Genomic DNA, 12,164 nt, shown 5'->3' with positions numbered 1-12,164 from the left:
AATGTCCTGATGGAGAGGACTAGATGGTCGCCATCATCTCACGTAGGAAACACGGAAAAAGTGGTCGAATTGACTCGGACATTGTTTGCCCCACTGTTAACAGGAGGCCTCTTTTTGCAGACTTTGGGCACGTTCAGAGCATCTCATTTTGATTAATAGTGAATGATATTTTGAGGCACGTTAAGGTCTGGGCACCAAGACACTAAAACAGGTTATTGGGGTGGTTTTTTGGTGGAGGCTGTCTGAGTTCCTCGACCAAAGACTATGGCAATTTGCAAGAAATGGCACATGATTTCCAACGGTGGTAATTCCACTTGAGCTCTCTGCCACTTCTCAAGTGCTCATTGGTCTCTTCCTACTTTTAAAAGCAATAGATGTTGGGACGCCTGGGTGGCTCAGTCGGTTGAGCATCTGCCTTCGGCTCAGGTCATGATCTCGGGGTGCTGGGTCGAGTCCTGCTTCGGGCTCCCTGCTCAGCGGGGAGTCTGCTTCTCCCTCTCCCTCTGCCTACTTGTGCTCTCTCTCTCTGTCTCTCTCTCTGTCAAATACATAAATAAAATCTGTAAATAAATAAAAGTAGTAGATGTTCATTGTAGGTAAGCATGGAAGAACTGAAAAATAGAAAGCAGAAAAATCTCAGTAACAGTACCACCCAGAGGCAACCACGGACAGCATTTTGTTGTGCCAGAATTTTCTCCATGTTTCAGCATTTCTGAAATCGGAACAGGAACTATATCAAGGTGGATACTTTCTTTGTGTGGCATTCTTCTTTTTTTTTTTTTTTGACAGTTGTTTCTAAGTGACTTTGTTTTCACCTGCCAAAAATATTCAGTCTGATAGTTGTTTCAGAGAAGTTCGGCTTTGAGTTCTGAAGTGCATGATATGAACTCATATTGATTCTTTACTATGGCAAAAGTAAAATACAGTGTTCTAAGATTTACTTTCTCTTTCCCTGGAGAATATTTTATTTTATTTTGTTTTTTAAGGATTTTATTTATTATTCTGAGAGAACACGAGCAGGGGGTAGGGGCAGAGGGAGAGGGAGAAGCAGGTTCCCCACTAAGCAGGGAGCCCGACACAGGGCTCGATCCCAGGATCCCGAGATCATGACCTGAGCCGAAGGCAGACGCTTAACCAACTGAGCCACCCAGGCATATCTCTGGAGAATATTTTAACATACATTCCTGCATTTTTTTCTATGACTGTGTTGTCCTTGACTAAGTAATTCAACTTGATGTACTTTATTTTTGTTGCTTTTGGGGGCAGAGGTGGGTGCCTGGCAAATCTATTTAATTTTATCTATTAGTTAAGGGCGTATTTCTTTTTATCTTCCGTGAGAGAGCTGGTGATTAATACCCACCCAGGTGACGGGCGAACAAATGTAGGGTCAGAAGCCACTAGTAAAGTGGTTCATGAGTCTGGACTCTGCAGAACACGGTAATGCACCTGCTCACCGGTGAGCATTCTAGCCGTGAAACTGCCTCCCCCTTTGCAGAAACGCCTGTTCTTTCCATGAACGACCCACTCGTCAGCTCTCCAACCCCCCATGTAGGCACAGTTAGTGCCAGCAGGGGGCGCCATGCGCAAAGCAAAGTGACCATGTGGGTCGTCCTCTCTCGAAATGGAAGGGAAAACCTGAGCTATTTCTGGCTTTCATCGTTTAGTTTTGATCTCATATTTCGTAAGTCAGCACTACTTGACATATTTCTCATACGAATTCTTGCCTCTTGGTACCCAAATCAGAAATATCGCAGCTGAAATAATATTTGTGAGACGTGTCCCGCGCAGAGCCATTGATAGGCTTGGATTCCTGGCTCAGAGGCTGGCCCCCTGGGTGTGCGTGGACCCGTATCTCCCACTACGATGCAAAATGCAAAATCCCGTTACCTCTGGTGTGCTGGCCACCAGGCAGGGGCATCTGTGTGTCCAGGTTTGTACTGGGATATCCAAGCTGGACCCTCTCCCCCACCGTCCCCCGGTGCCTGATCCTGAATCTCCAACAGCATCTTAGGGTTTAGAGTTTGCCGGCTTCCAGGAAGAACGAAAGCACAGTTGGATCCAGTCTAATTCAGGGACGTGGCTTCGTTCCACTTCGTTCAGTGAGCAGGTGACTCGGGCAAGCCCTCCGACTCTGGGCTGAGTATCCCCATCTGCAAAGTGAGGCAGTTGCGCTGCTTGATTTCTTAGGTCTTCACCAAAAAAATGATCACGATATTGGATTCCGTCATATTCAAGTTTTCTTTGAAGTCTTTCTGGACTCAATCAAGTCTTCATGAAAGTCCAAGTAAAACAGAAATAAACCACCGAATAAAGCACCAATAAATGAAAGAGTCACTCTGTCCAAGAGCCATAAATGGGGTATAACTACTGACTTTAGTTTTGCAATGTTTCGCAAGCTCTGTAGGCCTGTTTTATTTAATAGCTCTAGTTAATATGGAGCGAGAACATTCTTGGATGGTTTGGCTCACTCCCTGCCTGTGTTGAGAACAAGGCGTGAGTTGTGCACAGTCTGGGTGCGTGACAGCTATCTCTGGTCACATCCAGGTCTTTCTTTTTTTTTTTTCTTAAAAATTTTATTTATTTATTTTAGAGAGAGCTCGGGGGGTAGGGGAGAAGCAGAGGGAGAGGGACAAGCAAACTCTGTGCTGAGCGCAGAGCCCTATGTGGGGCTCGATCTCAGGAGCCTGAGATCATGACCTGAGCCGAAACCAAGAGTCAGACGCTCAACTGACTGAGCCCCCCAGGCGCCCCCACATCCAGGCCTTTCTTGAAGACTTTGTTTCCTTAACGTCATCCCACTGAGAGCGACCGTCAGAAAGTGATATTATTCCCTCCAAATTGTGGTTCAACCAGGACTTCGCTCAGTGTGTGGCGTATAACCAACACCGTACGAAGGGTCTGCTGGATTAGGCTCTAAAAATGGACAAACCAATGAAAGACGGAAGTCATGTGTGAGTGAGTCCGTAAGGAGAAGGAGATAGAAGCAGTAAGATAGGTTAGCTCACCAGACTTACTTCCACGCTCCACGGACGTGTTTGAACATACTTATAGCCCATGCGAATGTTGATTGAGATCATTTGCTTTTCTCTATTAATCTATGCACTAGTGACTTATCACTAACATGTCACTAACAGGACACTTCTTCCTCTTTGATTTCTTTCCCTTTTATATTGTCCAGTTTCTGTCATGACTGTCAGGGTTTAAAGCACTTCCTAGGTGTCTCTAAAATCTGCCCCAATCAGCAACATAGTATCTGCCCCAATCCCTCTCCAGGTGTGGTGGTAAGTGTCACACGAGTTCTGGGGAGCGACAGCACCCACCTGTCGCACTTGCCCGCCTCTCCCCGTGCTGTCAGCGCTCCCGCCACGGTCCGCTCCACACTACGGCCGTGGGCATGGAGCCGGGACGGCGGGTGGCGGCCGACTCTCGGGCCGCTCAGGGCTGGGCCCTGGCCGCGTGATGGCCCGACCTTGCGCTCACGTCTGTTTAATGAAACCAGAAAGGTGTTTGAAGAGCTCATCATCGCTGTGTTCTTCGGGGGGGGTCTAGATTTGGTGGCTGGACGAGGCAGGACGATGAAAATTGTGTCCTTGGATGACTGGAGTTTCGATCTTTTCCTAACTTGTCATCGCTTTCCCACAATATCACTTCTCCCGAGAAGCATTCTGGTCTTCCCTTCTCATGGAGGGACACCCGGCTGTAGGAGCTGCTGGACGCGCACTGGCCTCTGCCGTGGGGACGTTAGCCCCACACCATCCTTGCCTTTCCATGGGTCCTTCCCACGAGGCCACGTGGAAGGAAGGGTTTTAGGGGTAGGTGAGAAGTATTTTGCTCTCTAAAGAAATTTACCTTTTCCTTTTCCGTCCAGCTGAGCAGCTTGGAGCTCCTGACGCTCTGGTGTGCAGCTTGGCTCCGTCTGAGTGAGCGGAAATGATCAGTCGTGTCCGTCTGCAATGATTTCAGGGCTCCCTTAAATCAGTCCCTTGTTGGAAGGTGAAGCAGATATCCGATAAGAGTAACACAAATTAACTGGAAAGAAACCAGACCAACGTCTGTTGACCCGCAGCTAAGAGCGGTCCTGCGCTGGGTCTGCGCCAGTTTGCTGAAGGCTCGAGCCGTCTCGGGCGGCGGGCTCGCAGCTGGGGTGGCTTCTGGCTGGGGAAAGGACGGGCAATGCCGGCCTGCAGGCAGCGGGGTCGACAGGACCGTGCCTCTCCCCGCGGGCCCCAGCTCCCCGCACTTCTGCTCCCCGCCCCGTGCTCGCTCTGCACTGGCCTCCCCACGTCCCACACGAGGAAAGCTGTCGGGGGGACAGGCGACCAAGGGACAGGGGCTTGATCGCAGGGCCCTCTCCCCGCCTCCCGCCGGGGGGCAAAGTGGGCTCCGGACTCACGCTGTACTTGCGACTGCGCACGACTTTGCTTCCATTCCTGCAGTTACCACCAATTTGTGTCGGAGAAAAATCGCTTTTTGTTTCTGCTCTTGTGCTCAGGGGTGCTGGGAGCGTCTCCGGCGGCCTGAGAAGTGTGGGTGATTGGTGGGGCTGGAGTCTGACCACGCTGCTGGATGGCCTGCATGGGGGAGGCGCCTCCACGGCTGGCCCGCTGGGCGCTCAGGTGGGCTTCCGTCTGCTGTCCACTCAGACTCATAGCAGGGCAGTGCGTCACGGTGGGGCGAGGGAGCCAAGATGCTTGACCTGCAACACTCTGCACACTCTCTCTCTCTTTTTAAAGATTTATTTATTTATTTTAGAGAGAGCACAAGCAGGGGAGGGACAGAGGGGGAGGGAGAGAAGATCCCAAGCAGACTCCTTGCTGGGCTCAGAGCGCGACGCGGCTCGATCTCACCACCCTGAGATCACAACCTGAGCTGAAGCTAAGAGCTGGACGCTCGACCGACTGCGCCGCCCAGGCCCCCCCCGTGTGTACCCTTGGATGACCGCTAGGTTGAAGGCCAGTGGCTGGTGGTGCATCCCATTGCTCCTCCATGTCAGCACACCCGCCTTAGCCACACACGCACCCCCGGACACCAGCAGGTGCCAGGCCGGACTGGACGCAGGGCATGGCAGGTCCACGTGAGCTTGTGGGCCAATGGGGATGGCTAGATCAGTGAGCAAAATGCTGTGACACGGGGACACGGCACCGAGGGACAGGGGGGGCATCCAGGAGGCTTCCAGAAAGAGGCAAGCCTTTCCCCAAATTCTGAGAAAAAAATTACCAGTGAAGAGCATTTCATAGAATATGAAGCTAATAAAGCCTGTTTTGGGACACTGCTCCATCCCTCTGACATCTAAGAATATGGCACGCGGCGTGTTCCAGCTTCGCGGTCTGTCCAACGGTCTTGCGTTTCCCTTCGTCCTCCAGCCTGGAGCCCTTGGTGGGAAGTGCTACCTACTGGGCACTCCGGTCATCCAGCAGCTGAGAGATCCTTCTGGCGGCGTGTGCGAGGTAAGCCGCTCTCCTCCTGGTTATTTCTTTGTGTGTGTGCGTTTTCTCCCAAGCATCGCTCTTTATTTATGTATTTATTTTATTGAAGTAGAGTGAATATACCGTGTTAGGAGTTTCAGGTGTATGATACACTGATGCAGCCATTCTATACGTCCCCTGCCGCTCACCACGACAGGTGCACTCCTGAATCCCCCTCACCTGTTTCCCCCATCCCCTGGCCCACCTGCCCTCTGGCGACCACCAGTTTGTTCTCTGTAATATACAATTAGAGTTAGAAAAGTCTTGGAGACGTTGGGCAGAAAGGCCACGGACCAGGAACCCTCTCTGGGAGCCTGGCTGTGACTTGAAATCGTCAGTGGCCGCGGTCCGGGACAGCCAAACCTTTCCCACGCCCTCTGCTGGTCCTGGCACGCTGTGGGAAACCAGGACATCTCTCTCTAAAACACTGAAAATACTCCCAACCAAGATTCTCGCACCTTCTCCTGGTTGGGAGGGGCTGCTCGAGGGCATGCAGCTCACCCGTGTCCTCCCGAGACGGAGCCCTTCTGATGTCCAAGCCCGGACGGGTGCACGGCTCAGGTGCCAGCCCCCGCGTGGTGGAGCCCTGATCCTTCAGGCTCGGCTAGAGCCCAGGGACGACGAGGGGGCTTTGAGGGAGCAGGGGCCGTGTGTGGTCAGCCTTGGACACCCCAGGCCACAGGGCTAACTTTGAAGCAAGCGTCTGATTCTCCTCCGACTGGTGGTTTCTCCTCCAGCTTCCCAGCCCACCTTCAGCACTTTCCGAAGACTCTCCTCCACCACATGGCCCCAAAGTCGGAGACCCTGACACCCCCTCCGCGGCAGATCCCGCCATCCAAAGAGTGGCCCCGAGTGGCCCCAGAGGCTGTGGGGCCAGGGGGCCCTGGGTGCTCAGCCTGGGCAGCACAAGGTCAGTGGGGTTCAGAGGTCGGCTCCGCCGGGCCTGCCCGTCCATGGCTCCTCGCGGCAGCTGGATGCCACGGCACGCCCATCCTGAGTCAAGGGCAGGTGTGTTCTCACTGCAGAATGACAGGAGTGAGGCCCAGGGCAGGAGGCCATGTCAGGAGATCAATGCCAATGGAGGGCTTCAGTCTCTGAGCATAAGAAGGAACAAGCCGAACGTTCCTCTACAATTTGCCAGAGGCCTGGAGGTCAGGGAGCCTAATGGACACTTGTCCTCGCTGGCTCTGTGCTGAGTAGGATGCTCACGGGGCCTCATGGTCCTCACGTGCTCTGTGAAGGAGGCAGCCCCACCTCGGTCCGGCGTTGTGCAGATGAGCCTCCGAGTTGCAGCCACGGTCCACGGTTGGTGGCCCGACCCTCTGGCAGCCATGGCAGCACATGACCTGCATGGGGGAGGACTGTCTGAGGGTGACAGGGGGCCCTGTGGCAGGTGATGGGTGCCTCTGAGTGATGCAACAACACAGAAGGGAGATTCTTTCATTGTTACCAAACACAGGTCAAAGTCAGCTTCTTCCCAACACCAGAGTAAGTCCACAGCAGAAAAGATAAAAGAAGATTCTAGAGGCCTTGCAGAGAGAGATGGTCACCTCTCTCCGAGTTGTGCCCGTGAGAGATGGAGGGCCTCCCTCCCCTGGAACGTCCCTGCCTCAGGGTCCCGGGCAAGGAGCGGGGACACGCACAAGTGTGTCTGTCCAGCCCCAGGAACCCGGGTGGCCTCAGGGGCCCGGGGCGCGAGGCTGGGGGTGGAGGGCTCCATGCAGGCTTTGCCCCGACGTGCACCACTTTGCAGGCCGGCAGCCCACGCAGCCCTGAGCAGCCTCCGGGCCAGCAGGTGGATCGACCGCAGCACCAGGACCGTGTCTGTGCACTTCGCTCTCTATAACCCTCCCACTCGACTCCTGTCCAGCGTGTCCCTTCGCGCCGAGCTTCTCCCTGCAGGGGGCCTGACCTTCTCCCCATTGGTGGAGTCGCTGGCTGTCTTCCGCAGTGACTCGGCCCTGTGGTCCAGCCCCACGCTTGCCGAGGTGGGTCCTCCTGCCTCTCCCCTGCACGTGGATCCCGGGGCTCCACCTGCGGCCTGCTCCCCACCTCCACCCGGACCCGCAGGGTCGCAGAGCCCGGCACTCAGTACCGTCAGTCTTTCTTTGGTTTGACATGAACGTTGGCCCACACCAGCACTGCTCCCCGGAGGGACAGAGCAGCGTCCCCAAAGAGGCTTTATTAGCTCCAAAGTGTCAACCGGAAGGGTCCAGGGGAGCTCAGCAGGACTGACCTGCCCGGGGACTGGGACGGGTTTAGCTGCGACCCTTACTAAGCATCCTCTCGTGGCTGGCGCTCTGAGTGGATGAATGCAGGCGAGCAGGAATGCACAACTCATCCAGGCAGAGAGAAGCATAAGCAGAGCTTCAAGAAATTCCCGATATAGGAGCTTCGAAGGCTGTATGTGGCCAAGGAGCCGATGATATATATATATATTTCACAAATATGAGAAAACTCATCTCTGGAGCTGGGTGAGGACGGGCGGGGAGGACCTGCCAGGGCACGCTCGGGGTCTGCTCGTGTGCGGGGCCCGCGGAGAGCTCACCCGCGTCCCTCACCCCTGGCACGGTCCTGTCCGACTTTCTGTTTGCTCTGCTCTGTTGCTGTTCCCTCTACCAGCTGGCCTTCCTGCTGCTCAGCCTGACTCACCTCTGCTTGCAACTCTGCAGCCTGGCCGAGAAGGGTTTCCGTAGCTACTGGCGCAAACCAGGGACCTGGCTGGAGGTAGCCGCTCCTGTCGTTTTCCGTGGGCAAAGCAGGAACAGTGAAGCCCTTACCTGGAAATGAACCTATTTTTAGTGGGAAACTGCTTATGTCCTGGCTGATTCCACCCGTCGTGAGGTCTCCCCCCGTCGTGTTCACGACAAATAGCGTGAGATCGGTGTCCACTTCTGCTCTCGCACCGACGTTGCACCCTGAGCCGCTCGGGGGCCACGGGGGGCCCCTCCCCTGGCGCCCCCTGAGGCTCCTTTCTCTTCCCCGCTGCAGCTCGCCGTAGTGGGAGCCGGCCTCGCCTGCCACGCAGCCTCCAGCCACCTGGCCACGCTCGCTGGGGAGGTGACCGACCACTTCCACAGAGGACGCTTCCGAGGATCTATGGATCTCACTGTGGCGGCCTCGTGGAATCAGGTACGGCAGGGCGTCCAGGTGGGTCCATGCCCTGTGACGCTGTCCAGAGGAAGAGGTCATACACGTTCTAGAAGGTTCCAGACAAGGCATTTGTTCCATATTGAGGGAAAATGCTCTGAGCTCGAGGATGAGGGTGAGCGGGGCAGGGAAGGGCTGGAATCCACGCTGTGGGCTGGGGCGCCCTGGTCTGTGTGCAGCACGACTCAGGGCACGGAGTTGCTCCAGTGACTCCCTGTGACCCTGAGTGGGGAAGGAGCAGGTGTCGAGGTGGCGGAAAGGAGGCACCGGCAGACTTAGGCACGTCAGGTCTGTCCTCTCTCCTCCTTCTGCGCCGTCCAGAGGCGAGCGGTGTGAGCCACGGGGACGGGTGGGGCTTCACGTGGGGGTCGGGCCATCAGAGCAGGAGATGGGGGCTCCATGAGAGGAGCAGAGCCAGACCAGTGCACACCAGGGCGGGGGAGCCCAGGCGGGTCCTGCCGGCAGACGTGGATGTAGGTGGGCGGAGCCCCATGGTCCGCTTCCTTGTCCTGCAGCCTCAGAGCTCACCTCCCCCATGCCGCAGGACTCCTGGAGCTCCCTTTTCCACCCAGTGAGGGCTGCCACGGCCCCAAATGGCCTCATCCCCCCGGGCTGGGCCCTCCTAGAACAACCTAGAAGGATGGGTTATTCTGGAGCACCCAGGTGGCTCGGTGGGTCTGCCTTCGGCTCAGGTCATGATCCCGGGGTCCTGGGATCAAGCCCCGCATTGGGCTCCCTGCTCGGTGGGAAGCCTGCTTCTCCCTTTCTCCACTCATGCTCCCTTTGTCTCTCTGTCTCTTTATCAAATAAAGAAAATCTTAAAAAAAAAAAAAAAGAATGAGTTATTCTGTGAGCCGGGTGCTGACTGGCCTCCAGGCTGGAGGGGGTCCATGCATGATGGGCCCCGAGGTCGAGCTTCACATACAGGTTACTGGCACAGAGCACCCCCTCCCGGCCTTCCTGTCTCCATTAAATGTCACCGCATCCTCATGGCGCTTACCAGCCTCCACTATGACCTGCGTTGTACTGACTTGGTTAAACGGCTGGAGGCTCCAGGAGGGAGGGAGATGGACGCTCTGCTTCACCGCCGTCGGGGGGCCACTCTCTGGGACGGACGGCGGGCTCCGGGTCTGCCTGTCACAGCGTCCGCGCTCCTCGGCCCTCCTCCAGCTGGATTCCAGCTGGCCGTGGGCGCCGCCCCCCCAACCGTGGCTGCAGTGCCCAGCTTCCCTGCTGGTTCAGGGAACCACGGGCCGGTGGCCGGCACTGCCCGTCTCTGTGCCCGCCTTGTCCCCGGGTCACGGAGGGCTGCGCCTGGGCCTCAGGAAGGGGCAGTACCCACTCTCTACGTACGTGATTTTCTCGCGGTGTGGGCAGGGGCAGTCCTGTCGAGGGGGCACCGTGGGGCGACAGTGAGTGCGGTCTAGCATGCCTGTGTCTGTGCGCCCGCCGTAGCCGTTGGGACACACTGACCTGCCCTGTCCTTCCGTCTCAGAGGGTGACCTGGCTCCAGGGGACCCTCTCATTCCTCCTGACGCTGAAGTTCATCTGCTTCATTGGCATCCCGAGCACAAGGGCATCCTGCTCCTTCCTGCTGCGTCGCTCTCTGGCTGGCATCTGCACGGCAGGGGTAAGAGGGCTCCCCGGGTCGAGTTATCTCCCGACAAACCAGCACGGTCCATGTTCTCTGCAGTGAGCTCTTTCTCCAGGGAGACACGAGCTCTCAAGGTGAGGCGCCGCCTAGAGGCCCTGGCGTCCTGCATCCCGGAGTGGTTTTAGATCAGGGGTGCAGGTGGTTCTAGAGTGAGGAGTGCCCGTGAACACGGGAGCCCAGGCGCACTCCACACGTGCTCTGCTGCACCCCTTCCCGGAGCACTCGTCCTTACGACTCATGCAAGGAGCTGTCACCACCTACGGAGCGGGCTCTGCACACCAGGAATGGCACCTGGCTCTCTAGTAATTCCCGCCCTGATGATCACAACCAAGCGCGGCAGGTGCCGGGGTGGGGGGAGGAGGGAGGTTCTTCCTCGGAGAGAGGAGCAGGGTGCTAACTCCAGTGACAGACCCCACTTCCCTTGCTCCTAACTCTGGCCCTGCACCCGAAAAACCCCCTACGAATACCTGAAACCCACTTGAGTGCTGTTCACCCCCCACGTGGAATTGTGCCTCAGTGGGCTGCAGAAGAAAGCACACGCGTAGGGTTCTCGGGAAGCCTGGCTCCCACCCCGGGGGGTCAGGTCTCAGTCCAGGGCTGGCCCAGTCTGGCGGGCTGTTGACACCCAGAATCAAGAGGGCCAGGGCCCCACATGGGATGCTGGCCAGATTCTGGGGTGCAGGTGATTCTGACCTGGCCCCCGGGGGGAGGAGCTTGCACCAGCCCGGCGGCCCCTGTCCTGCCCCTGCAGCTGGACTGTCGTCAGGGCAGGGGGAGGGTCCAGACTAGCTGGTCTGATGAGGGGCTCTGGCTGTCAGGGTCCCAGGCTCAGGCAGCTCACGGCGAACCAAGCACAGATCTCCAAACCCTGCTGGCCTTATGCTCAGTGGGACAGACTGCGCAAATCAGGGCAGAAAAAGCTGACCCAGGAGTTGGAGACCTGGCTTCAAGCCCGGCTGCACCTCTCCCGAACCCACTGTCACAACCGTGGGGCCGTTACCCGAGCTCCAGCTCCGGAAGCTCCTGGCACGTGTGTATGCCTGGCGAGGTACCGCGGGCTTAGAGATTACGTGTATGTAGAACTTATGTACTAAACTGGTCATTATTATACCACGTAGCAATGCGAAGAATGCTTTTTTTTTTGTTAAGAAAACACAGAATATCATGAATAAATTGTGTCCAAATTAAGTAACGGAATCTGAACCGTTCAGAAATTAGGGGTGTGCAGGGAAGGGTGATCACACTTGCTTGGTCCAGATGGTGGACCACTGGTGGGGTGTGATTCCACTTAGGGAGTAAATAATGGTGAAATGTGTGCCAGAGTTTTTGTAGGGGGGCCTCGGGTGCAGGGCCGGGGCTAGGAGCGAGGGAAATGGGGGCCCGCGGGGGCCTGGGACAACAGGCTGCTGACCTGTCGTGCAGGTGAGTTAGATACACACATACACCCTGGGCCCAGGGTGCAACCCCGGGCTCCTAGGCCAGGTGCCCAGCCTGTTACAACAGCCAGACCACAAAACTTCACCTGAACTAAACTGAACTGCCTTTGCTTCTTAAGTGGTTTATTTTACTGAGCCCTTGCTGGGTGCTGGGGACATGAAGAGGGTGAGAGAACCAGCCCCTGGGACAGCGTGGCTGCCAGCAGCTAGGGCGGAGGGCAGGGAGGAAGCAGGAGAGACGGCTCCCCCAACTTGAGATGGAGGAGGGAGGGGAGTGGGCGGGGGTGGGGGGAGGGTTGGGGCAGGGAGGGAAGGGGGAGCGATAGGGAGGGGAGGGGGAGAGGAGGGAGGGAAAAAGGAGGGGAGGGAGGGGAGGAGGGCAGAAGGAAAAGGGGAGGAGAGGGAGGGGGGAGGGAGGAGGGGAGGGAGGAGGGGAGGGGAGGGGGGAGAGAGGAGGGG

General features: G+C 56.7%; 1 protein-coding gene across 1 annotated transcript in view; it reads left to right on the top strand.

Moving 5' to 3' along the window:
* Positions 1-12,164, top strand: part of PKD1L1 (polycystin 1 like 1, transient receptor potential channel interacting) — a 111,384-nt gene that overhangs the window by 74,392 nt on the left and 24,828 nt on the right. Inside the window, exons 43-50 of the mRNA XM_032430500.1 lie at positions 4,493-4,616; positions 5,364-5,447; positions 6,203-6,375; positions 6,871-7,453; positions 8,088-8,192; positions 8,457-8,597; positions 10,111-10,307; positions 10,489-10,609. Of these exons, the coding sequence (XP_032286391.1) occupies positions 4,493-4,616; positions 5,364-5,447; positions 6,203-6,375; positions 6,871-7,453; positions 8,088-8,192; positions 8,457-8,597; positions 10,111-10,307; positions 10,489-10,609 (1,528 nt within the window). The remainder of the gene's footprint in view (positions 1-4,492; positions 4,617-5,363; positions 5,448-6,202; positions 6,376-6,870; positions 7,454-8,087; positions 8,193-8,456; positions 8,598-10,110; positions 10,308-10,488; positions 10,610-12,164) is intronic.

Source organism: Phoca vitulina, unplaced genomic scaffold (assembly GCF_004348235.1).
Source record: "Phoca vitulina isolate PV1807 unplaced genomic scaffold, GSC_HSeal_1.0 scaffold44, whole genome shotgun sequence".
NCBI classification, from domain to species: domain Eukaryota; kingdom Metazoa; phylum Chordata; class Mammalia; order Carnivora; family Phocidae; genus Phoca; species Phoca vitulina.
The sequence above is the reverse complement of the archived record's forward strand: the minus strand, read 5'-3'. Positions and strand labels throughout refer to the sequence as shown.